This window comes from Falco biarmicus, chromosome 9, assembly GCF_023638135.1.
Source record: "Falco biarmicus isolate bFalBia1 chromosome 9, bFalBia1.pri, whole genome shotgun sequence".
In the NCBI taxonomy this organism is placed as follows: Eukaryota; Metazoa; Chordata; class Aves; order Falconiformes; family Falconidae; genus Falco; species Falco biarmicus.
In genome coordinates this window covers 53,155,025-53,179,607 of record NC_079296.1, presented here as the reverse complement: position 1 = coordinate 53,179,607, position 24,583 = coordinate 53,155,025, and the positions used below count along the sequence as shown (strand labels likewise).

The 24,583-nt window shown below is 39.1% G+C and overlaps 1 protein-coding gene across 2 annotated transcripts in view; it reads right to left on the bottom strand.

Moving 5' to 3' along the window:
* The window catches only part of DOCK1 (dedicator of cytokinesis 1), a 319,207-nt gene that overhangs the window by 212,437 nt on the left and 82,187 nt on the right, over positions 1-24,583 (bottom strand). For both annotated transcript variants that reach the window (XM_056351327.1, XM_056351328.1), the window contains exons 24-27: positions 23,831-23,901; positions 22,156-22,262; positions 10,376-10,503; positions 7,857-7,952 (exon numbers count right to left, since the gene is read on the bottom strand). In XM_056351327.1, coding sequence (XP_056207302.1) covers positions 7,857-7,952; positions 10,376-10,503; positions 22,156-22,262; positions 23,831-23,901 — 402 coding nt within the window. The remainder of the gene's footprint in view (positions 1-7,856; positions 7,953-10,375; positions 10,504-22,155; positions 22,263-23,830; positions 23,902-24,583) is intronic.

Genomic DNA, 24,583 nt, shown 5'->3' with positions numbered 1-24,583 from the left:
TTTCTTAAAGGTTTAAGTTAATTTAGATAATTTGAGTCATATAGTGTCCTGTGACTGATTTACTAAGAATTGTTTTTGAAATTGCATACCCTGCAGCATCCATAAAGATACAAATTCTTTATGGAATTTGTGGAAAATGTGGAAGAAATGTAATCATTAGCAGAACAGTTTGCACATACTAAAAAATTTGGAGTGTTTTCATTTACACTGTTTTTCCTCTGAACTCGGCATCAAATCCATTTCTCTAAGAAAACTTGCGGAAAGTAAGTTATTTTCTTTCCCCAAAGCAAAGAGCAAGAAAAGGAAGTTAAAATGGGAACAAGAAGCGCAGAAGATGTCTATACCCAGCTCAAAATTAATCTCAGCATGCTTAAGTGGAAAAAAGTCACCTTTGCAGTAAACCTTCAAGAGGGCTACGAGTTCTTGTACACAAGCAAACAATATCCTGAAATACTTTTGTGAAAGCTGAAGGATTAGAAGGGTGATCCTGTGTACCAGGAAGGAAGTGTGATTTCTTCGTGTGGAAAAAAAATGTGTTTCGTATATTTTATATTGTTTTTAATTGAGAACAGAAAACTGTTTGCAAGGCAGCCCACCCAACATGTTCTAGAAATCCAAATATTTCCAAACAAATATTTTTTTCTGAACAGAAATATCAAATACAGACATAAGAAAAATACAACAGTGTTCAGTATTATTTTAAAGTAGTGTTAATAATTAATGAATTCATCCATGCTAACATGCTTAAGTGTTTGGGATTGTTTTTTAAAGAAATTAAATCAAGTATCTCTCAATGGTAATCAATTACGAATCATTAGTGTCACCGAATCAGTAGCTTTTCCCATAAAACTACTCTAAAAGTTCTTGTGCGCAGGGACTCTGACACAAAATTGAACTGTTTTTACGTGCAGTGACTGACTCATAAAGAGACCAGTATTCTGTAACCATTTAAAATGATAGAGGAAAATTCACTGGTGAAACATATAAGAGCTAAAAGTGAAAGTTCTCATGGCGTGTTCTATACATGTCCAAGCTATTTTCTTAAGAAGTTGCAAATTTTTAATTTTTTACATTTTTTTAAAACTGGAAAAGCTAACATACATATAGTCTTGCTTAAAATTACATATCGTGTTATATCGTACCATAAAATGTAATTTGTAATAAAATGTTTTTGCAAGTGTGTAAAATGTATCATATTGTATTACATTTAGAATCACTCAGGCTCAGGTTAGATAGACACTGAGAGAAAGAAAAAATCTAATTCTTTAGAGCTTTTAGTTAAATGTGACTGACAAAGCTTTCTTCACCCTAACGTAGATGATCTTATAAAATGCAGGTATGAGGTTATAACAAAGAAAATGCAACTTTATTTTCAGTGTGGCACATAACGTAGCTTTGCTGAATTCACTGATGATACCATGCACTTTCATACACTAATTTGCTATATGCACTTCTCCCATATCATGCTTAAAAATACTTTCTAGTCAATAAATACTGCAGTGATTTTATATTACTTGCTATTTTCTGAGTCCGTATAATTTTCGTTAAGCAACAGTTACATTCTTTGTTTTAGAACTATTAGGAAACACTATTCATGTGAGTATCACTTGTTTTCTTAAAGAAAAAAGTCACTGTAAAAATAGTTTAAAAATCAGGATAAGCTGAAAAAAAATCATAATTAAAACTCAAAAATCCTACCATCAGTACAAAGTGTTTGCTTTTTCTTGCTTAAGGTGCAAAAGCACCGTCTATGCCTTTGATTTCACTCTGTGTTTTAAAGGTTAATCACTTTTTCAAAATCAAGTACGTTCATTTCTCATCAAGACGTTCAAATCAAGTACGCCATTCGATGATACCATTTCTTTAGCATCTGTATAACAGCACCCATTATATATTACTACTGGGGTTTGTTGACTGATTGCCACTAAAGATATAATGGATATACCAACACAGTTCTGGTCTAACAGAATGAAACTGACTGCATGAAACAATTTTAAGTATTATTTCAGCATCTATAAAATGCAACTGTGGCTTATTAAAATAACTGGAGTGCTATAAATTTGCTGTCAGTTTGTTCAGGTGAATGCAGCTTGTTCCGATAAACGTTGGTAGGGCGTACTCCATACCATTCTCTGCACCAGTGATAGTACATTTCACAACGTAAAAGCAGCTCAGTATTAGTGATGGAACAAAAGCATTACCATCATTCAAACAGCGCTTCGGTTTTTGTGAAATTAGTTGGCAATACTGAATTTCAAATGTTTTTGAAAGATAAGAAAACATGCAATTCAATAAAACAAAGTATAGTTTTTTCCATCGTAGAAGGCCAGTGAAGAATATGAGGCTTTCTGCCAAATGTTTTGGAACCCATTTACCCTAAACTTGACACATTTTGAGGCACAGAAACACAACCTACATCTAGTTTCAACTCCTAAATAACTTTAGCCCCACACTCTCTCCCATGACCCTCAATACCTTGTATTTTACTTAGACTTAGGCTTGCATTTTACTGCCGTCCAGAAGGGCATCCTGCTGGAAGATGCCAAGAGATGGAGAATCCACCACTGTCTTTCCTTGACCAGTTATTCCAGTGTTCACTTCCCACATCAGTGCCATATTCTGTGCTCCACTTCACACTTCTCACTCTCCAGTGCTGTCACCAGCTCCTCCTTTTCCCTTTGACAGGTGTAATCTTCACTCTACAGGACTCTCCTGCACTGTCACCCAGGGGCACCTCTAAATCTCCTTCTGATTAACCCCAAAGGGCTTTCACATCTCGAACCAGCGATCACTTTCTCTACTTTCTGATAGACTTCTGCCGCATTTCCGTTTCGGTTTCACTACATCCTCATTTTAAAGTGTAGAGGGGGGGAAAAAAACCAGACATGGGAAACACTCCACTCATCAGTGAAGTCATCATGTCCTCTCCTGTCCACTGCTTCCTAGGCACACATCCCAAGAGTATCTATAATCCTGTTTTCTTCCCTGATCACAGCAGGTGTTCACACTGACTTTGTTCACTTAGATCACTCTGTCTTCTTCTGAGCTACCGTTTGTAAGAAGAGAGGCTGTTGGGAGGCAAGCCACTTTCTACATTCTTTGCTCTTATATCTACAAGCTAGAGGATTTTTCTGTATCAAAATGGAATTTGATTTGTTCTACCATATAAAGGAACCAAGATTATCTGTTTAATAGACAATGATCATACAGTTGCACAGATCTGCCAGCTGAAGTATCTTCCAAAAATTGTACACATAGGGATCCAAAAACCCCATCTGGATGCCCTTTCTGAAATCAAAGAGTTCAGCAACTAGCTTGTTTTTCTTGGCTTTGTAAATGAAAAACATCCAAGCTGCTGACCGCAAGGAAGTAGGGAGTAGTCATGATTCATTTTGGACCTACCATCGTGTCCAGTCAATTCTGATTTACCAAAGGAGGCCAATATGCTGACTCGCGTGGAATGCAACATCCTTCAAAAGTTACTAGGTGAGGCAAGAGATGGTTTAAAATTATCCTTCAAAAAAGACTCAAGGAAGTATGCTCCATTGACTGGGTTTTTTTTCAGGCAACACATTCTCCAGTAGGAAAGATTTTTGTGATCTTGTTACAGGTGACTTCTTACAGCACCGTAAGCAGGACTAGCTCTAGGTACCTGCAAAAGCAACGCAAACCAGCCAATTTCTGTGAGCAGCAACAAACCGTGACCTTGCATCAGACAACTCAGCGACCACAGGCTGCACATAGTTCTTACCTTCGCTACAGTAACACACGCAGAACCTTCATTCAATCAGCAAATGGATCAAGTAAAAATCACCAGTGAGACTGCCAGAGCAAAATGTAGCCAAAAATAACGAGTATTAAAGTGGCAACAAGACTTTATTTTTTCCTGCATGTTAAAAACTTATTTAATAATGCAGGCTGGAAACACATGCTAATTTCCAAGTATATAAATCCACTGCTTTCACTGAAACTACCTGTATACCCGTCCAGACTGTGCTTAATCTTAGTTAATACAGACACTGATGAAACTGAGGGTCTGGGGGGTTTTTTAACAAGTTCTGAAGACTTGAAAAAGTGTTGTGTGCACAAGCTGTGTGCAGTATCACAGATGTTAACTTAGATTATTCTTGCTGCCAACTTCTACCAAAATTATGGTCACATCAGATTTTAATTGATCACTTACAGTCTGTTTTATTTATTTATTGTCTACCTTTCCTTTTTACAACTGGTCTATCTTATTTCAAGATAATTCTCTTTTGAAGGTATCTGATAAAAATAGCTTATAATTTTTATCTAGAAACACACATTTAAGGAAGCAAAAATTGAAAAAACAGATGTGAAAAGTCAAAAGAGACTATTGGAGAATCTTTCCAATCTGTTCAAAATGCAGAAGAAAGAGGCAGCTCCTGTAATTAAGCATGGTTAACTGGCAATTTAAGGTTTAGTAGACAGAAACTTTGGTACAGATGAAAAATACAGCTTTGAAGAATACTGCAGACCAAAAATTTGTAAAAGGTTGTACCCAGTACCTCCCATATTCAGATTAAGATACGGTAGGCATCAGGTAAGAGTTACCAAAATCCTTTCTTATTTCCTGGATTAAGGTGGAACATTTGTAACACAGTGAAGCAAATACATTTAAACAGGTTACTGTGCTGGTACTGCCATCACTGTGGGGTGGTCATGGCATCACAGAACGGTTTGGGTTGGAAGGGACCTCAAAGCCCACCCAGTCCCACCCCGTGCCCCGGGCAGGGCCCCCTCCCCCCAGCCCAGGCTGCTCCCAGCCCCATCCAGCCTGGCCTTGAGCACTGCCAGGGATGGGGCACCCACAGCTGCTCTGGGCAGCCTGGGCCAGCACCTCGCCGCCCTCACGGGGAGCAATTTCTGCCTCACAGCTCATCTGCATCTCCCCTCTCTCAACTTAAAACCATGGTCACTTGCCTTACACTGAAGGTCAGGGTTTTGGTCAGATAGGTACTCCAACTCATCTATTTTTCATCATTTCTTTTTTTTCCAAAGGAAACTGACCCGGTAACAGTCATTTAGTACCAAACATATGGAACCCTATCCATAAGTTACAACACAAAGGAAGTCATTTGAATTATTTACAATATCTTTAACAGCCTCTAACTGCATATCATCCTGAAAACATCAATTCAGTGTCTTATGTTCCCATTACATTAGCATATCTAGCAACCTCATCTATTGAATGCTTTGTTCACTAACGTTAAATTGCATTATATTTAAGCGTTCCACCACCTCTGTTCCAAGATAACTACACTGTCACTTGAGCATTTAAATTCTTTACAACCCTTTACTGATCACAAAATTCTGGCCTCTCAAATCCACCATCTCTCACTGACATCACACAGTCAAAACCAATATGACTGGAAGTCACACAAGCCTCAAACTCAGAAAGGTATACAAAGAATATTATCAAAATAGAAATGGAAACAATTTCTACAAACAACTGTCTGGGATCTATAGGGGTAAAACATCAGAGTTCATGCATCCCAAATGCCACAGTAGCTCCACAGTGGTTAGAACAGAGGTTTATAAAGAATGTGAAATGAAACAAGGTCGATTGCCACCATAAGGGGATTCTGAATCTGTTCCTGTATTGCTCGCAAACAGAAAAGAAGTCTTGTTTCGGATGAGAAGAACCACGTCTTCCAGTCGTTTGAGCTATTCAAAGCAGGATCCTCAGAGGAATGCTTCCAGAATAAAGCTAACAGCTGATGAATCTTAATGTATATATATAGTTCACATCTACAGGAGTAAATGCCAATTTCTTAGTGTTTTTGATCCAAAGTAGGTTTTTATATTTAAAGTGTATTACGCAACATTAGTTTTTGGATGAAGATGACCTAGCTAAGTATTTATTCAAGGTGAAACACACGCCAGCTTTAGTAGTCTAATATGGCTGCCTTTATATAGGAAACAAACTGGTATGTCCTTTTAAAAAAGTTACCATTACCTGAAATATGCCTCTGTAAGATCCTTTATTTTTACAATTCCTTCCTTCTACTCATCCGATATGGTTAATTCTTTACTATAAGTTCCAGGTAAAACTATACGAGCATTGACAAAAGAAAAGTCAATGCATAATTTCAACCTGATTGTGATCCAAGAGGGGTCAGGTTAAGTCTGCTAATTATCGCTTGCATTTTACTCCTCCTACTTTGCTGACACCACAAAAATGAATTGTTACTGGTTGATCACAGGCGCATCCTTTCAGCAACAGACTGAACTTTAAGATAGGAGTAAGTACTCATTGAAAATACCTGGTGCTATTAATACTCATTACATAATTATAGTGTGCGCAGATCGAGTGATTTCAAGCTCCATTCATGATCACTATGGATATTTTTAATGCAACTGTACTTAGTTAAAACATATACAGAAGTTTTCAAATATAATTTGATAAATGCAAAAGGAATAATTAACATTTCAAAATATCATCTAAATCATGTTCATCAAAACAGTAATTAATTCACATTCAAACTGTAACTGAAGAAGTTTCCTGTATGTCTTACAAGACCACACCTCCTGCTCAACTGAGCGAAGTCGTGAAGTTTTGTACCCTTGTACAGAAAGCTATTAAGGTACCTATGCCACAGATTATTAGTCATTTCGGTGATAATGCACAAAGTAACAACAACATAAACCTTTTGACTTCCTTTCACTGTTCCTGCATCCCAGCACTAGAATATTCTGTAAGATCGATCTCTACTTAAAACTACTCCTTGATCCAGCAATGGATGTGGTGATCCACTACCACTCACAACAAAAACTACTGTTGCACATCAAAGTGATAAAAGTGGAAGACAAAAGCAAAAAAACGATTAGAGAATGATGGACTAAAGACAAAATTAAAATTATAGCGTGTTTGTTGACACAAGGACCACCATACACCAAGTAAACAGGACAGCAGTAGATAAGTCATATGTGCTGAGGACAAGTCAAGTGTCACTGTGTGCAATTACAGAGAAATAAAATTGGAAAAGAAAGGGAGATCAAAAAAAGAAAGTACTTATGGACTCAAATACATCTGAATAACAAGTAAAACCTTTTTAAAGAAAGAAATCAGTATATCAAACGAAACTGAATCAAATGAATATAGAACAGAAAGACAGCTACTCAGCCAGATGAGAAATCTCGTCCACTTTGCATCTGGCAACTGATACATAGGAAACTAGTCAGACACTTAAGGAAGAATATAACGTAAAGACAAACACCCAGAAAGACTCCCAAAAACATACTAAGATCTGTCCCCATTTTAGCTATCAATAGGCCTCACTATTTTGTTCATTATTTAGACCAATATTAACGTTACAGTTGAAAAATTAAAATGTCAGGCTTTAAAAATCACAGTGCTACACCACTGATGTGGAACAGGGTAACCCACAGCTACTGCACCAGCTCTAGGCTTTCAAAACATGGGCCTCTATACGTCAAACATCCAAATGCTTTGTTATCTTGGTTATCTCAGTTGTAGTCAAAAAAGACATGCAAATGCTTGTAGAGTCAAAAGATTGCTAATGTAGTAACAAACATGCAAGTCTGTCATTTCCACACTTTTCAGCTGGCTCATTACAAACAATACATCATTTTGTTAAACACAGATATGTAAAACCTGGCTCATCACCTGGCCACCAATATTTTATAAGTATTTTTTCTCCCCCTGTGTAAACCATGGAAAAATTACAAGCCAATGTTTTACAGCTTACTGAACACAAAGACAGTTACTGAAGGTTTTGATTGCTTTGGGTCACCTGGGATTTAAATCCTATTACAGTCAGGTTCAAAAAGATGTGGCAGAGGTATTTAAGTTTACATCAAGAGACACTTACAATGAGCTCCGAATCACGTCCCATGGAAATGACTGTTCTGTTTACTGTCCTCAATAGCTTCTCCATGATTATCTGGACATGCCGTTGTGTTGGCCCCTAAGGAGAAAGAATAAATTAGTGGTAACTAGATACAACAGACACCAATACTATTGAACTATTTATATTTGCCCTTAAATCCACCTGTCTTGTGAAAGTTAAATAAAACATCATTCACTGCTGTTGATCAAAAGCAGAAAATTAATCTCCCAGTTCAACAAACACCATGCAAAATCTATTTTATTAATACATGTTACTGATAAATTAACATGTACTGTTATAACAATTTAAATGAAAATTAAGTCCCTGGAAATATAGCAAAGCCTATGACATTTAGTTACCCAATAATTTTATTTTCCCTAGTCATTTATCCAACATCAAAAGCCCACAGGCATTACCAAATTGTGGGGAGCCCTGTTCTGCAACAGCTCAATTAAATGGAACAGAAAACCGAAGAAAAACTCTGGTTAAGGAACTGCAATTTCAGTCAATTGTTTCAAAGCAGTATTTCTGCATTAGAAGTAATCTGCTTCTGTTTTTGAAAGAGTTGAAAATGAAATATTTAGTGCAACCAGCTCTTCAGAACAAGTTCAAAAACCTCATGCAGAATGATGCCTACAGGAATTGAAGGCAAAAACACATGACAAGGAGAAAGAAACAGATGAGCTTTGCTCCCGTCTTTTACTTTATAAAAAGGTTTCTACAGAGCTTTCATTAGTCTGAAGGAGAAGACTTAAAAAGGTTTCTGTGAGATGGAAAGGGGAAACAATTTGATAGCCAACATTTGTGAGTGTTTTCCCAGTTAATTATCTAAATAGAGCAGCACCTTTGTGTTGCTTCTTGACCAAACACAGTCCAATGAACCATCTTCGTTCTTATGCCTGGATCTGTGTAACAACCCACATCATATCACTGGATTACGCCTCATTATCAAGGGTAGATTTGTATATATACGAAAAATACATTTGTGTTTTTGAAGAATGATCCACCATCAGTACAAATATACACAGCTACCGTTCCAATACGGACTTCCTGCTGCTGACAGACCCGTCTTTGGGATAAAGCTTACACATTCAGGGAGGAACGCACCTATCTCGGTACCCTGCTCCTCCCCACGCTTTCTGTCCTGTGAGGTTCTTCTAAGCCTTTCCTCCTCTCTGCATCCCCAGCGCTTGTGGTGCTCCTGCCCATTTTCAATTTTATTTTACCTCCCTCCTCACTTGCCATGCTTCCTTCCTCTCCCTGTCCCCTTCTCCACTGGCAAATGGCAACCTATTTTCTGTAGCCCCCTTGCAGCTGGCTACTAGCAAGCAGTGGCGCAGGGCACCTCCGGGCTCTGCTCCTGCAGCCCCGCTGCAGCTGGGCTCAGCCTGGGAGATGGAGGAGCTGCAAGTGAGTCGCTACCACAGAGAGAAATGGAGCCAACAAAGAGTGACAGGAAGCAGCCAAGCTGTCAGAAACAAATTCCTTTTAAAATAACCCACTCTCCGAAGCAGTCACACAAAACTACTTTCAAAAAAAAAGAAACCAAATTGGAATGCCACCAAAAACCATACTCAAATTATATGGTAGAGACAATGCGAGTAGCTGACCCCAGAGTCCTTTCCAAGTAAATTAGTGTACAATTCCACACAGGACTTAAGGTTCAGGCAGCAGCCTCATCAGCCCAAACTTCTATAAGAGAACATCAAATCACCGCAGCTCACCAGCAAAGCACTAATATTTGCATATTTATGTGAAGTCAAGAGAGACAAAAAAGGGACTGTTACGCAAGCTACACACCTGCATACAAGCCCAGGCCACTGCACAGGTTCTCATGCGCAACCATCTCATACGTTTACGTTCGGAATGGATAAGACAACTACACTAGTTACAATATTCATGCAGAAGCCACCACTTTCCAATTCAGGTTGCTTTTTACTGAGGTGGAAGGGTTTACTAGCTAACTTTAAATGGCACTTCAAAAAGCTAAACAAGTTTGTTGTGTTGACAAAAGTGTGTGTGCAGGTATATGTATATATATGTATGTATGTATGTATATACACTCCCACCCCTTCAGGCTGGCCTAGCAGGCCAGTAACAATACAACTCAAAAGTGCATGTCCCAAAATGCTCATGGAAGAAAAACCAAACCAAACCAAACACCTTCTACCTAGCAGAGGCTACACACCATGTGAGAGAAAAGTTGAACTCCTCAGTATTTATGTTTACTCACTATCTAACCAAGGTCTGGAAAAGTGTTATTGGATAACAGTGCTGTACTGGATGTGCCTCAAAAACAGTAAGAAACATCCTGAGATGTCACACAACACGTCCTCATCACTGGATACCTAAAAAGATGACCTAAAAGAGACTATTTGGGGCAGGGGGGCACAGAGAAGAAAAAAAAAAAAATCAAGCCATCAGGAGTTACCTGCTTAGTTCAATCTAGTAAGATCCATTTTTTTAAAGTGCTAATCGTCACAGAACCATACGATACTAACCACATCTTTCTTGTAAAGCACTTCCAGGATGTTACTCAGCAACTGGCAACAAGCCTCCAAATCTTCTTGTCTTTCCAAGTGATACTTCAGCTGATCTGTCATTGTTGGCAGCAAGATTTCCCTGCAGTCTGCACACAAAACATAAGGTTACATACACAGCTTTAAATAACTTCATAGCACTGCCTAAATAGCCAAGCTGCCTCAGTGCTTACATAAGAGTTAAAAAACTAGGAAAAACAAGGTAACTTCCAGATTTCCAGTCACCTGCTTTTCAACCAAACCCATAGAAACCTGAAAAAGTTATGAGCAAGTGAAATTAAAGTCATTAGGTTAAGAATGCTTGGACAAGCGCTACCCTCCCAACCACACCACCAGCAGCCCCAGTTCAGCAAACTACTCGCGTGGCCTCACCGATATTAACTGCCTCTGCTTAAAAGCACTGGTTAACTGGTTCTGCCCAGCACCACCAGCGTTACACGAAACATTACGTACAAGCTTAGCTTCACGCTTGCTAACTGGTTGAGTGTTGGCAAGGTGTATTAAACTTCCTTTACCTTACCCATACTGGTTACCAATACAGCATAGGCTAACCGTACAAACACAGTTCACAGAGATGTATGATGCTATTCAGATTAACGTTCAGCAGTGTGATGTGGTCTTTTACAGCTATAAAAATGCTGCTGAAGTACTTTATTCTGGCATACAGATGTAGTTGCTTGTACCAGGTACGGGACTTGCAAAGAGAGACAGGGAAGATGAGGAAAACTGACACAGAGCTAAATAATGGAGCTCAGTGTCTTTGCTCAAGTCAAGAACGTAAAGGAAATAAGGTGAAGATCAATCCTTCTAAACCTACCAGCAGGTAACACTGGGGCACGTATCTAATTAACCTCATTAGTATATAACCTGCAAATTGTCTGGCAGAGAGGGACTCCAGGGACCTAGGGCTCATTCCTAACCCTGGACCACATTTTTTTTTCCTTTAGGTAAGATGGCACAGCCAGAGATCCCAGCCTTGGGTGTGGTGGCATTAGCTGCAACCAACCCCAGCATGACACTAGAAGCATGCACACTTTATCCACAAAATAAAGAAAGAGTGAAGTTAAAACCATTTAGCCTCCCCCACTCCCAGCCCCCAAATAAATCCATGCCTAAAGGAGGGGAACTGGTTATCCTTGTTCATCAGAGCCTCAAGAAGGAATGCTGATTAAATTATACAGCATGCATACCATCAGCATAGTAGCGAAACATATTTGGGGGTGAGGGAAAGGAAAGCGGGAAGGGAAAAGGAGGAATTAAGAGCATTTTGGTATTTTTCCACCACCGCTAAACAATACTGTAGAACAGGAACCAAAGAAAACCATGAGACCTTTCCAGCTGTTTTACTCTTCTGAAGACCAGTTCCCAAGTCCCTTTCCCTCCCAGTCTGCCCAACTGTCTCACATACATACAGAAGAAAGTGTGAGCTCTGCTTTGCCCAAAGGAAGGAGTACTATGTCTCTATACTAAAAGGGCTGGACTACTAAGCGGCCAGACAGCTTCTTCTGAGATGTCACATGCCTAAGACAGATCGAGAGCAGCACAGGTATTTGCACATGAAACAAGTATATTGAAAAACAATAGTCACCATTAAGAAATTCTTTTTCTCCTGACACGTGGACATATACTATCACAGCATGGGTCACTCCAAACAGTTGGTTTTGTACTATAAAGTCCACCTGGCCAAGAATCTCTGAAAACACGACTGAAGAATTGACTTTCTCAACTGCTACACTAGCTGTTGGCCCGTGAGATCTCTAATTATACAATATCTGGGAAAAGATGGATGAAGCTCTTGACAGCTACACATATAACACACTGACTTTTTTTTAGTGATATTACCCAAATTGCTTTGACTTGATGGCATACGGATGACTCACAAGAGGCGGCTTCATGGCAGTCTTTAATGACTGTATCATTGCTTAGAGATAATTTTCACACAAAAGCTGAAGTCCCTGGAACATTCAGAAGTGCTCATGAGCACTCAAATCATAGTCTTTTTACATAGTACTGGACCAGTAAGCATCACCATCCCAACATCAAGAAGCGTGAGTAACAGATCACAGCAGGAAGCACGAGACTAGAAAAATGAAAACTGGAGATTTATCTCATTTAAGAGGGGATGGGCTCTTATTGCAATGTGAAAGCACTTATTTAGGGTTCTACGTAAAACTTTCCTGGCAAGCCAAGAAATCAACAGCTCAAAGTAACACTTTCAACAGTAGGAAACCTCCTCCTGGTAGCAGCAGAGGGCTACTCAACCACAGAAGCTCCTTCTACAACTAAATAATTCCTTTATTGATACACATTTGGTCTCTGTCCTTTTGTAGTGGACATAACTGGCATCCAGAAGCAGTCAGGATAGCCAGGAGTTACAGAACGAGCAAATTGGTGCTGAGAAGCTACAGCAAACACCAGTAGCTCAAAGAATGATGAAGATCTGCATCACCAAAAGAAGGTGACCCTGGCTTCAATTCACCAGAATTAAGTACCTTTGCTAGCTTCATCTTTTGCTGAAGAGACATCCAGAGACAGAATGTGCATGTCTACCCTTGACCATTCCTGATGATTCCCGTTGGTATTTATGAGGTGCTGCACCCCAGGCACCAAGATGTCAGTGTTGTAGAAGGTACTATTATAACAGAGTACCCAATTGCATCGCATGGGCCCCACACAGGTGCCAACTTCAAAATCCAAATTCCATAGTGAAAACTGAGGCTCAGCAGATGGCCTGCTGGTTACAAGCACAGGATGGACAAGGCAGTATCGCCAAGGCTAAAATACGCACTGCAGATACCAGAAAAAACTGACAGCTAGGATGCAGAGATGTGCCAAGGATGAAGAATTCCACTACATGCTTAAGGTGTTATGTTTTGGCTTGCGGTGGAAAAATTGACACAGGTGTTAAAAACTCAGTGTCAAGGTGAAGATTACTCTCACTTGATGGTCTAAGTGATAAGGTATGGGCTCAAGAGGGCTTGCATCTACTGCTAAAAGAGAGAAGGCAACAGGATTGATGAGACAAAGGTGGACTTCATAGGGAAACGGTCTGTCCAAAGTCTGCCAGAAGCCTTCAGCCAGTGCTGTATGGTCCAACTGTAATGACTTCAACTATCCTCTGCGCCTGCTTCAAGACTCCCATGTCATCACTGACCACAGCCTCCAGTCCCCTATGGAGCCAAAGAGTTACAGGAGCACCTCCACACACTCATCCCTTCAGCGAGATACACAGCATGAAGGCTGGAATCCTGCTCTCCCAAACTGCACAACAGGGAAAAATAAAAGTCACCACAAAAACCCAACCAACCAACCAACCAAAAACAACGCAACAAACAAATAAAAAAAACCCACACCACCCACAAGAAAAAACGTGCTATAATGCAGAATAGAGAATACTCCATCTCAACAAGACGCTAGAGGAACTGAAACAGCAGCATCCTAATTCTGCCTTGTGAGCTCACACATGGAGGATGAGAAATAACACTGTATAAACATACCCAGCTTCTAGTAGTTAAAAGAAATATTCTTCAGTCTCAAGTGACTCATGGAAGAACATGTTCACTAGGAATGCACAAGTGGGCTTTCATTCAAAGAAAGTACTTTGAAGAGTTACTTTCTTCAGTGCAGAGCTTTTCTATTTAATTGCTTCTTGGCCATTCAACCTCCAGCTTTGTAGCTCAAAAAAGAAAAATCATGGTCCATTTGTTGAAATTTTTGCCTCCATAAACAGACATTAGACCCTGCAATGTATACACATGGGGAAATACACCTAGCATTGACTTCATCACATCCCCTCATATTCATTTCCATTAAGAAGCAGAGAAATGGGTTTACAAAAGATCCAGAAACATCTTAATCGTAACTTCCCATTATTTGTTTGCAACAATAATATCCTAATTCTATACAGATATTAAGTGAAAGGAGGTGGTGATCCCTGGAAAAAAAAAAAAAAAAAAAAAAGCCAAAACAGAAGTGACCTCACTGAAAGAGCCAGGTTGCTCATTACATGATCTAAAGCCCCTGATATAAAAATGAAGCCTCCAAACTGCCCTAATACAGTAAACAATAATACATGTGCATTTAAAGCAATAGTTTGCTTTCACATATTTCAAATGCGTAACCTTAGGTAAAAAAAATAAAAAAACCACACCAAAAAACACCCCCCAAAAAACCCTAACCCAAACCATAAAACCACAGCCCACAGCAACCCCTGAATAGAAAAAAGAAATTGTGAGTGAAGATGCAGCCATTACATACAGAAGGTTTGCCTGGTACTGACCTGCCATGTATTTCATGTAATCATCATTTTACATTTGCTTTAAACTTCTGCCTCTGAACTGCTCCAGCCCCTGGCCACGCAACTTCTGTCCCAAAAAACATTCCCTTCCTTGCTCAAGTACTCAAGACTATTCTGACACGACAGAATTACAGGACTCACCGGATAGATGCAGGTCAGAATTAACTACAAATTTTCCACATAAATTTCAACCCAGCTCAGTATGTTTGACCCAAAGATGCTTTGTGATTGCAGCATTTGTGCCTCTGCACTTGTGAAACCTCAGTACATATCGTTACCTTAGGTTTTAACGTGGAAAGAAACGAGTAGATTCAGAATAAACCCACAGAACAGTGGTGCCACACACTGCTTTCACCAAATGCAGGGGAGAGAAAAAACCCTGATACCCAGTTGCTAAGCACTCCAGCAAAGACATACAAACGTGCCTTTGTAAAGCCTGCAAGGTGAATCAATCTTTAATAACTTACAAAGGCTCCTAATTAGAGGTTTGAAAATGTTTCACGTCCCCGTTAAACCCCACTAGTGGAGAACGGTCAAAGCTCAATTTAATATCTGCAAGCGTGCAGAAGGCGAAAATTGCAGCTATGTCATCTTTGAGTTAGATTGTCTAGAGTACACTCTAATCAATAGGGAAGGTATTCAAGTTGGATTTCTGAGAAAGGAAAAAGTAATTGATTTGTCATACTACTTCATTCGGAATCACACAACCTATACAAAAGACTAAGTTCCCTCGGGTAGACTTGACAACGCTCCTCAGTAACTACCTTACAGGCTCCCTGCCTTCCCCAACATCCACTTGTAAGCATCTGCCGTTTGGTTTGTAGCTGTTGCAGGTTATAAACAGGAGAGGATAAAGTGTCAAGGTGTGCTGGGTACTCGATAAAAAGATCCAAATACTTCCCAGGTTTTTAAAAACAAACAAGTCCATAAACCACTACCTCCACCACACACACCAAAAAAAAAAAAACAACCCCAAACACCCCCACCCCAGAGAACCGCACAAGCATCAACACGGTGAAATTTTTCTAAAGATTACTTGGCCTTTCAAATTATCAATGGAACTTTTACATTTAGGAAGACATACTGATATATAGCTTAATGTGAAGTAGGCAAAAAGAAATAAATATTGCCAATGGGAAAGACGAAAGTACTCAAAAGTGTACTTCATGATACTCAGCATCTGGCAGGCAATAAAATTATATTAACATCCTGGATGATTTTTACAGACTTTTCCCTGCTCTTGCAGCTTCTAAAGGCCTGCTTGCAGGGTACCAGAAGACCTCCCCAGCCCTGCTGCCCGGGCTCTCGGGAGGATGCAGCACACAGCTGACCTTGCTGATGCAAGGGTGCGTGGTGCTGCTGGGGCGGGCTTGGGTGCTGCTCTGGAGCAAAGTTGCTGACAGCAGGCACCATCCTGTAGATCCGTGTCTTTGTCCCATGGGTTTCCCATCACAGAACAGATCCCAGCTTCACTTTGAGGTGAAGCAGCAACAGCTGTTGAACCAATTCCATCGTTGTAAGGTTTTCTAGATACATCCATTAAAATACAAGAGCTAGAAGACGACAAATTCCAAAGATGGAACCCACCAATGCACACACAAAAACACACATACATATATATATATATTTATATTTAAGCAAATCCAGTACTATGGTAACATGCTCTACAAGTAGGTAAGATTTTAAGTGCATCCTTTGCTACACAGTATTTTGAAAAACACTGCGTTGATCAACTATACCTTGATTCCTTAGGAGCATTGGAGAGGAAAGGTTAACCTTCTTCAGCCTGCCTGTCACAAACACCTCCCAGCCCTGATTAATAGGCAACCTTGATAAATCTATAGTCTATAACATTAGTCTTCTGTTGAAAAGCCAGCTCTGAAGATAGCTCATGAGTGTGATGCACAATGATTACAGAAAACAATAATTTGACATCTGTTCTCTTCTGCACAAGTCCAGCCCACAATGATTAATGTCACAGGAATGTGCAGTGAGAATAAAATATTAATCTCTATAAAAGGATGCTCAGGAGGCATTATCAACTTATAAGCATCCAAGCAAAGACTTTGGATGAAACACTGACACAGGAACTATGCTGAAGCTAAATACATGAAATAATTTTTTGTCAGTTTAAAAACATTTCCTTTGGAGTGACACTGACAAATGCATTTCTTTATTTTACGGTTCACCTAGTTAATGTGGCCTATAAAATAAAACAAAACTTATGCTTAGTAACCTCACTTCTACTACACAGCATGGAGACAAAAATCGTAATTTAAGCCATGTTAAACAATAAGGACTCTTATAAATGCTATATGCTACTGATATTTAACAGACTAACAATTTCCTAAAGGAGAAATCACTAGATTTCCTAACTGTTTAAGAATACTGCAGCTACACAGCTCACTTGCTAATTAGCTGGAAGTCATTTGTAAAACAAAGCAACAGCGAATACAAACAACTCTATGGGACAAAACAAATCAGATAAATCATTATTTGCATAAAACCAAAATTGTGATGTTTGCAAGGATAAGACACTTTACCAACTGTAAGTACTTCCACATGTAGAACTGAAAACATACATTAGGTTATTATAAAACTGTTCCACACTAATTTATAAACTCATACTTCTATGCGGACATACTCTTGCAGAAAACTTTTACAACCTAGAATCAATTCAGGTGCTAATCTAAAGGAAGGCTTCCACTGTTTTGGGGTCTGAGGTGGGGGGGTTTGGAGGGGAGAGGGACCTGAAAGGAGGAAGAGATACAGGGTTGGGCTCCATCAAACGTTTGCTGCTTTACACAGACAAAAAAAGGATATGGTGTGCACTGTCATGGATCTGCATAAATTACTGTGATTATAAATGTTACATATTTATATATACATTTACTTCTATATGGTCATATGCAGTTATTTTTATATAATTATTATATATTCCTATTTATCTTATTTTTATAAGGATATCTACTGACATACTTATGTCCTCACTGAGCAAGATGTGCACATATTTGTCTAAACTAGTACCATTTAAGGCCCTATTCAAGTCTCAAAATCCAATAACTTGCTGAATCAGGATGTTAATCACTGACAATTTAAAATGCTTTGCTGCATGCAAAAAGCTGCATCCCAGTTAGCCCAGATGAACACTGGGGTGTTCAAACACCCTACAGATGCACCCAGCCCAGTAATTTCTTCTCTGCAAAAATCAGGGAGCAGGGCAGAGTCAAGTGAACTCGTCCAAAGCACAGACTGTAAACCTCTGCGTTCACAACTACCCCTTATCCCGCTGATAGCACTACCTGAACAATTTCTACACACAAAAAATGAGAGAAAATATCCATTAAAAAGTATGGGAAAACACAGCAGTTTAACCCTTGAAAGAACTCCTAAAGGGCACACTCTGAGATCACGGCCGTGATTTAGCCCTTGGAAAGGGCTCATGGTGCAGGACTTCTGCAGCAGCCACGACCAGATGACCTTTTTAATGACATTCCAGGAAGCGTTTCCTCACATAAGAAATGGAACAAAATCTAAACCAACATGTAACACAGGTCTACTGCACAAACAGAAGAAGAGAAATTGAGCATCACCACGTTAGGGATTATTTTCCATGCTTCAGAAAAACAAGATGCAACTTAACTGCTTTTCCAGAAGAAAACTCACATTTGTTTTGCCAAAGCCACTGTAGATTATTGAATCAAACGTGGAAAGGATAAAAGAGAACTAAGGTATGCAAAAGAGGCCTTGAACTTGATGAATATAACCCCTGAAAATGGGCAGAAACAGCCGTCTTTATGTTAGTGGGGAATCAACAGGAAAATCTTTCCTCCTTGGTGGTATTTTAATGTATGTTGTTTCAAGGACATAAACTAGAAGCATGAAGATCTGATATAGATTTAGTCTAAATAGAGAGATGATTTCTACTTGTTGGCCTGTGTAAATAACCACAAGCTTGGAAAAATATGCTTCTTGAAGTCACCTAGCTATTATTCTCTTATCAAATACATAATATACAGACACATGCACAGACACACACTCTGCTTAACACTGCTTTGACTGACTCACTACATACCAATTTTTCTTTCTCCCTTCGGTACTAGGGCTCAGATACGAGCCACTGTTAGGATAAAAGCACCAAAACCTAAGGAATGTACAGTGTGTTCCTGCCAGGGCTGAAGAAACCTTACCAAAAATAAGCTTAAGTTGAACAATTACCGTGAATTTCAGAAGGAAACATGTAAATGACACATGACATAACTAGAAAAGTAGTAAAATTATGGAACTATATTTTACATTCTTTTTTAAAGACCTAAAACCCACAACACCCTAGTACAGTCTCATCCAAGGTCCCAAACTCTTCAGATTTCATGAAGACCACTGAACCATCCATCACTCCACATCATTCTTCAAGCACAACGCATTACCCAAACTTTCACATACCCACCCCTCTCACCCCAAAATCCTTCAAGCTTCACAGATTCATGTATTTTGAATTTTCATGCCTCTGGAGACGCAAATAAATCTTCCTTGACCCCTCAAAGCACAGAATTAGAGCATTTCTCTCCAACAACAATACACTGATGAAATGCTGTTTGATATTCTGTACGTTTTACAGCTTTCCATCAATTCCACAATCCTATACTGCATACTGCCTTTAGAAGAGAAAAATCTCATTTCTGCAATATGATACAGGATTAGTTGGATACTTATATGAAAGTATTGCCTATCAGTTAAAAATTATTTAATCAAGGAGGAGGAGGAGGGGCAGTCGAACTACGTTTTAATAATAAGAACTCAAACACACAGAGCAAGGGGGGAAATCCAAAAATCTAAATTTAACAAAGGCTGTGGCTAGGTGTTTATTTTCAAGTGAAATGTAGTATTTCTGAAAGTTTCCCAGCACAACTGACTCTCCAGTCACAAATTTTACAGACAATTACCAGTGGCAAGAGAAGCTTTTAAGATAACGCTTTGTTTATCAACACATACATACGTCTATAAGGTCACACAGAAGCATACAGAAGGGAGGGCAAGGCAGAGGTGTGCACGCTGATACAGTCCACGGGAAACGGCACCACCACATCACAGCTGCGGCGAACCCCGCCAGCCCTCCTCAGCGTCAGGCTCCATCCCCTGGGCACCGCACAGCCCCAGAGCTGCAGCCGCCTGAAATCCTTGTCCCACCACTTGGACTGTGCCCCACACGCCCAGCTGGGCAGCACCAGCCGCGTACGTGCCTCGAATCTCCTCTGCAACTCAACCGAAGCACATGAGATTTAAGACATTCTTAACAGCCAGTGACATGAACCCCCTGGTTAGGAGCCTCCTGATAAGATCCAAAAGCCATTAAGTAGCACCGTTCTGTCAACAACACTGGACTGAATTCAGATTAATGACCCTGCTATTAAAACAGACTCATTTGAATTTCTCAGGAGCATAATGATATTGGACTGTACCATTTGCTGCAACCCAAAAAACCTAAGTTTGAGAATTAGATTTAAAATACAAACCATCCATGCACAATTGGTTGAATAAGGGAAGACAATGACTAATATAGCAAACAGACAATGTGTCCCTATAGCCTTCCTTAGGAGTGCTTCTTATAGTCATAATTTCTTGTTTGATCTGAGTTATCTCAATTTCCTCCTATCCAAGACAGTCAAGTATTATACCTTACATTACTGACTTCTGCCCCAAAGACCTTGCAACCTAAAAGCAGCCAGGAGAAGGAAAAATTACTACACAGAACACGAGCAAGAGTGAACGAAGGAAAAGAATAGCATTGATGTACATGTCTGAAAGAGCAAACATTAAAATGGTCTCACAGAGACTACTACCATTTTACCCAAGCCTCAACATCTGCATTCTTCCTTTTTATTTTTGCAAACCCTGAAATTCAGAGTAAAATCATTTGCTGTGGCTCATAAGGGCTGAATAATTTCAAAAGAAGATCTCAAAAGCTAAAACCATGCTGAACCGTATTTGGACTTGCTAGTGCAGTATGCTGTGGTATGGCTGGTAGACTGTTTCTCACTTCATCGCCATTCATAACTGCAGGTAGTAAATTTACAACCTGCGTTACACCGTGTTGATCAAGCGGGACTGTACTGAAGGCTTCCTTATGGAAAAGCTCTGTCTCTTTCTTGGAAGGTTCAGAGCCTCCAGGATCCCTATCTTCTAATTTTAATTCTCATCAGACTTTTTTTTTTTTCCTTTTACCCAGAGCTTAAGGCTTAAACTTGCATGTAACATGCAGACCCAATAATTTTACAAATACTTGTTGTAAGTCTTAGAGAATAACTTTCCTGCAAATTCAGTCCAAATAAAAAGCACCATCAAAATTTAAAGCTCATTCTTTGAACATCATTCTTCATCGCTACTGATGCAAAATTAGAAAGAAAACTTCAAGTGGGAAGAAGTGGAAAGAGCAAGAGTATAAATCCCACAGTTGTCAGTACCAGATCCACGCGGCACCCCACCTTCTAGCAGTGCCACTGAACTGCAGCAGGTGCAAACACACAGTTTTGTGAAACTACGGGAGCATAATAAATTGCAGCATCGATTGTGTTTGCTTTATACTTTTTTGTTAACTGGAAGAAAATAGAAGTTACTAGATCCAGCAAAAGTTACATAGCTGTGGTTAGACATTACCTGATCTGGTATAAAGCGCGCCAGTACAAAGCCAACCCACCAAGAGTACGTTTTAAATTGGAACCAGAAAAGTTTGCTTTATCAGCACTTTGCATCACATGGTGCCAACATTTTTGATCTGACAGAAGAATCCTTTCAAATTTCCTTTATCGTTGAACCATTGCCTATTTGCTCCCTCATTAATTTCTGACAGCACAAACACTTAGTTTAGGTTAGTTTAACCTGCAGTCAGCTAGAAAAAGAATAAAATATTTCAACTTGAAGAAATCTGTAAGATAGATGCTGGAACTTATCTTTGACTGGCCCACTAAGGCAGAAGGAGAAAATAAGAAAGCATGGATGAATGGCACACTCTAAAAGGTTTGTGTGTTGTTTTATTTCAGCCAGGGGACAGCTTTAAAGGGAGAGAACGATGCTTCGGAAAGAAAGGACATAAAAAACTTCCATTTTCTCCACAGAACTTCACTGAGTAGAAAGGCTGAATTAATCCATTTACAATAAAACGTATTATAGTTAAAGTTATGACACGTGGCAATAACACTGGAAGCTTAGTGCCCTTTTAAATTAAAAATTGCAAGTTTTTGCTTTCTCTTCTTTATGATCTATAACCTGCAATAAGTGTCAATTAGCATTTCCTCACTTATTTTAAATCTTCTTGTCCTTCCAATAGAACAACCTTAATTGGTTACAACCTCCACTGCATTTGGCAGCAAGGACAAACCTGGCACTAGCAGAGGTCTGGAGACAATGAATAATGCGACAATTTAATGGTTGCAAAGGTCCTGCTTACCGTGCTGTGTGAAAAGGTCGCTGTGAACTATTTCTATCAAGCAGTACAGCTTCTGGATTGTGAGCCGGCTCACAGGAACATTTAGGATGAATTCAGTAAACAGTTTGCTACATACAAAGGGACAAGTAAAAATATATTAAACTCTCTCCAAAATACATAAGAAACACTGAATAAGCACAGAAAAGATAAACAACCGCTTACCCTTGGGACAAGCAAACTATTTTTTTTCCAGACATAAACCAGTTGAGACAGGCATTTCAGAGAAATGTGAATTGTCTTTCTTACGCCTGTTCAGTTTTTTGTGTCTTTTCGTCTGCCCTCTCCCTTTTCTTCTTAGTTTTACACTCTTCTCCCATGATTCATTTAAGGTCTTAGATTTTGAATTTCAGTTGTCTATGCGATTGCCTACTTCAATCGTCACATACCATTAATGGAATAATACATGACCGTATAAGCCAAGAATTAAAAAAAGGTGATAATTCATGTCACAAGCTTTCACCACCAAAACAACCCCAAAATCAAAACCAGAAACACACAGATTTTATAACGGTAAGGTACCACCACAATCATCAGCTGAGCTCCCACATAACACATTTTTAAAAGACTTTTCAATAATTTTGCAACACTTCCTATATTCTTGGAGGGTGGGGGGGGTGTATTTTTCCTATTAAGCCTTAACTTTTAAGTGCTACTCAATCTCAATTAAGTACTCTAAAGTGACAGAAAAACTGTAGTGTTCGGGGTAAAACAGGCTAAGTCCTGGTATTTTTCAATTGATCTATTTTCCCAGAACTTTTGCTATCACATATCAAAATTACGGTTTATTCCAGACACTCTATGAGGATGTACTCCCAAGGCCACTGGAAGCATAAGTAAAAAAAAGTTTACAGTACAGGCAAGCAGAAGCTAAATGCCACGTTCTTCAGGCCGCTGGAATGTTAGACTGAGATGACACTTACCTATTTCATTTCTACTTTATCTTTTTTTCCCTCATTTTGACACACCAGAACAAAGAAATGAAAACAGAGAATACAGAAAAGGATCTGTGCAATCAAATTAGATAAAAAGGGTGTTTTCTTTCAACTTGAAATGCCTTGCAATAGCACTGTGAAAGAGAAACTTTTTTTCTTCTCTTTAAAAGTTCTCCTAAAATACTAGTTTAGATTTGGTTTCTCTATTTTTTTGTTCTAAAACATCTTCCTATTATTACTCTTTCTATTTACTATCAACGTTCCTGTGTTTATGAGGTACTGAAATGTCGAGCCAGCAATAAATATGGCTCACTGAACAAAAATGTAATTATTTACATTAAATTTATACTTGAACGCGTGAAGCATCAAGTATACAGCTTAAGAATTTTGATGTCAGTTCCCCGATTGATAACTCTTGCTATCTCATTACCTGACTGTACTCAACAAGACTGCAAAGTTTGTCAAGACATTTGTCAAACCTTGACACCTTACATGTTACCTTAAAAACAAGTTGTTAGTGGGCCCCTGAAAATATTTGCAAGGGGGGTAAAAAGGTAATAAAACCAGGGTGATAAAACACCTCAGGAAATCACAGTTCATTGCCTCTGTAGATATTTGTGTGTGTAGAGATAGATAAATATCTATATATGTAAAAGAAAGATCTAGATTAAGTTCACACTACACATTTCATTAACTCTACTCACCTAAGTTCTTTTGGATCAAATACTAATTTCACATCATTGACAATAGCTGGCAAGTATTTAAGTGCTGCCCCCTAGAAAAATAAAAACAACAAATAAACAAGACTGAAATTCATATGCCTTTAGAGGTGATGCAAAGACTGCAAGAAGATAATCACACAAGAGTAGGTTGCTTTGGCTTAACTATTCTATGGCTTCAGCTAAAAGAAGCTTAAAAGAAGAAAGAGGCATGAAAGATTAGTAAACTGAGAAAAATAGCAATTTACATGAAAATTAGAGATTTATAAGCTCCTTCCAACATGTTACAGAAACTTATTGGTGTATCAGTACATAATGCATAACTAAGTTATGTTCCTGTAATCACTTTCCCCCCCCCATCATCTGCAGAGATGGAGAAGCATCTTCTCATCAGCCATGCTGTATTTGTTTGGGTTTAATTTTCCCTCCTCTGCTTCAAAGTGAAACAAAAAAATGCACGATTGTAATCTTTCCTTCAGCAAATTCTGGGTAGCCACTAACAGAACTGCAGTTCTTTGTAATTCCCCGCGAACCTGCAGTTGTCACTCCATTTCATAGTACATAATGAAAGGATTCAGAAGATGATAGAATCACAGAATGGTTGGAAGGGACCTTTAGAGATTATCTAGTTCCAAGCCCCTGCCCTGGGCAGGGACACCTTCCAGGAGACCAGGTTGCTCCAAGCCCCATCCCACCTGGCCGATCCAAACAGATGTTTCGTATTTTCACTATTTGTAG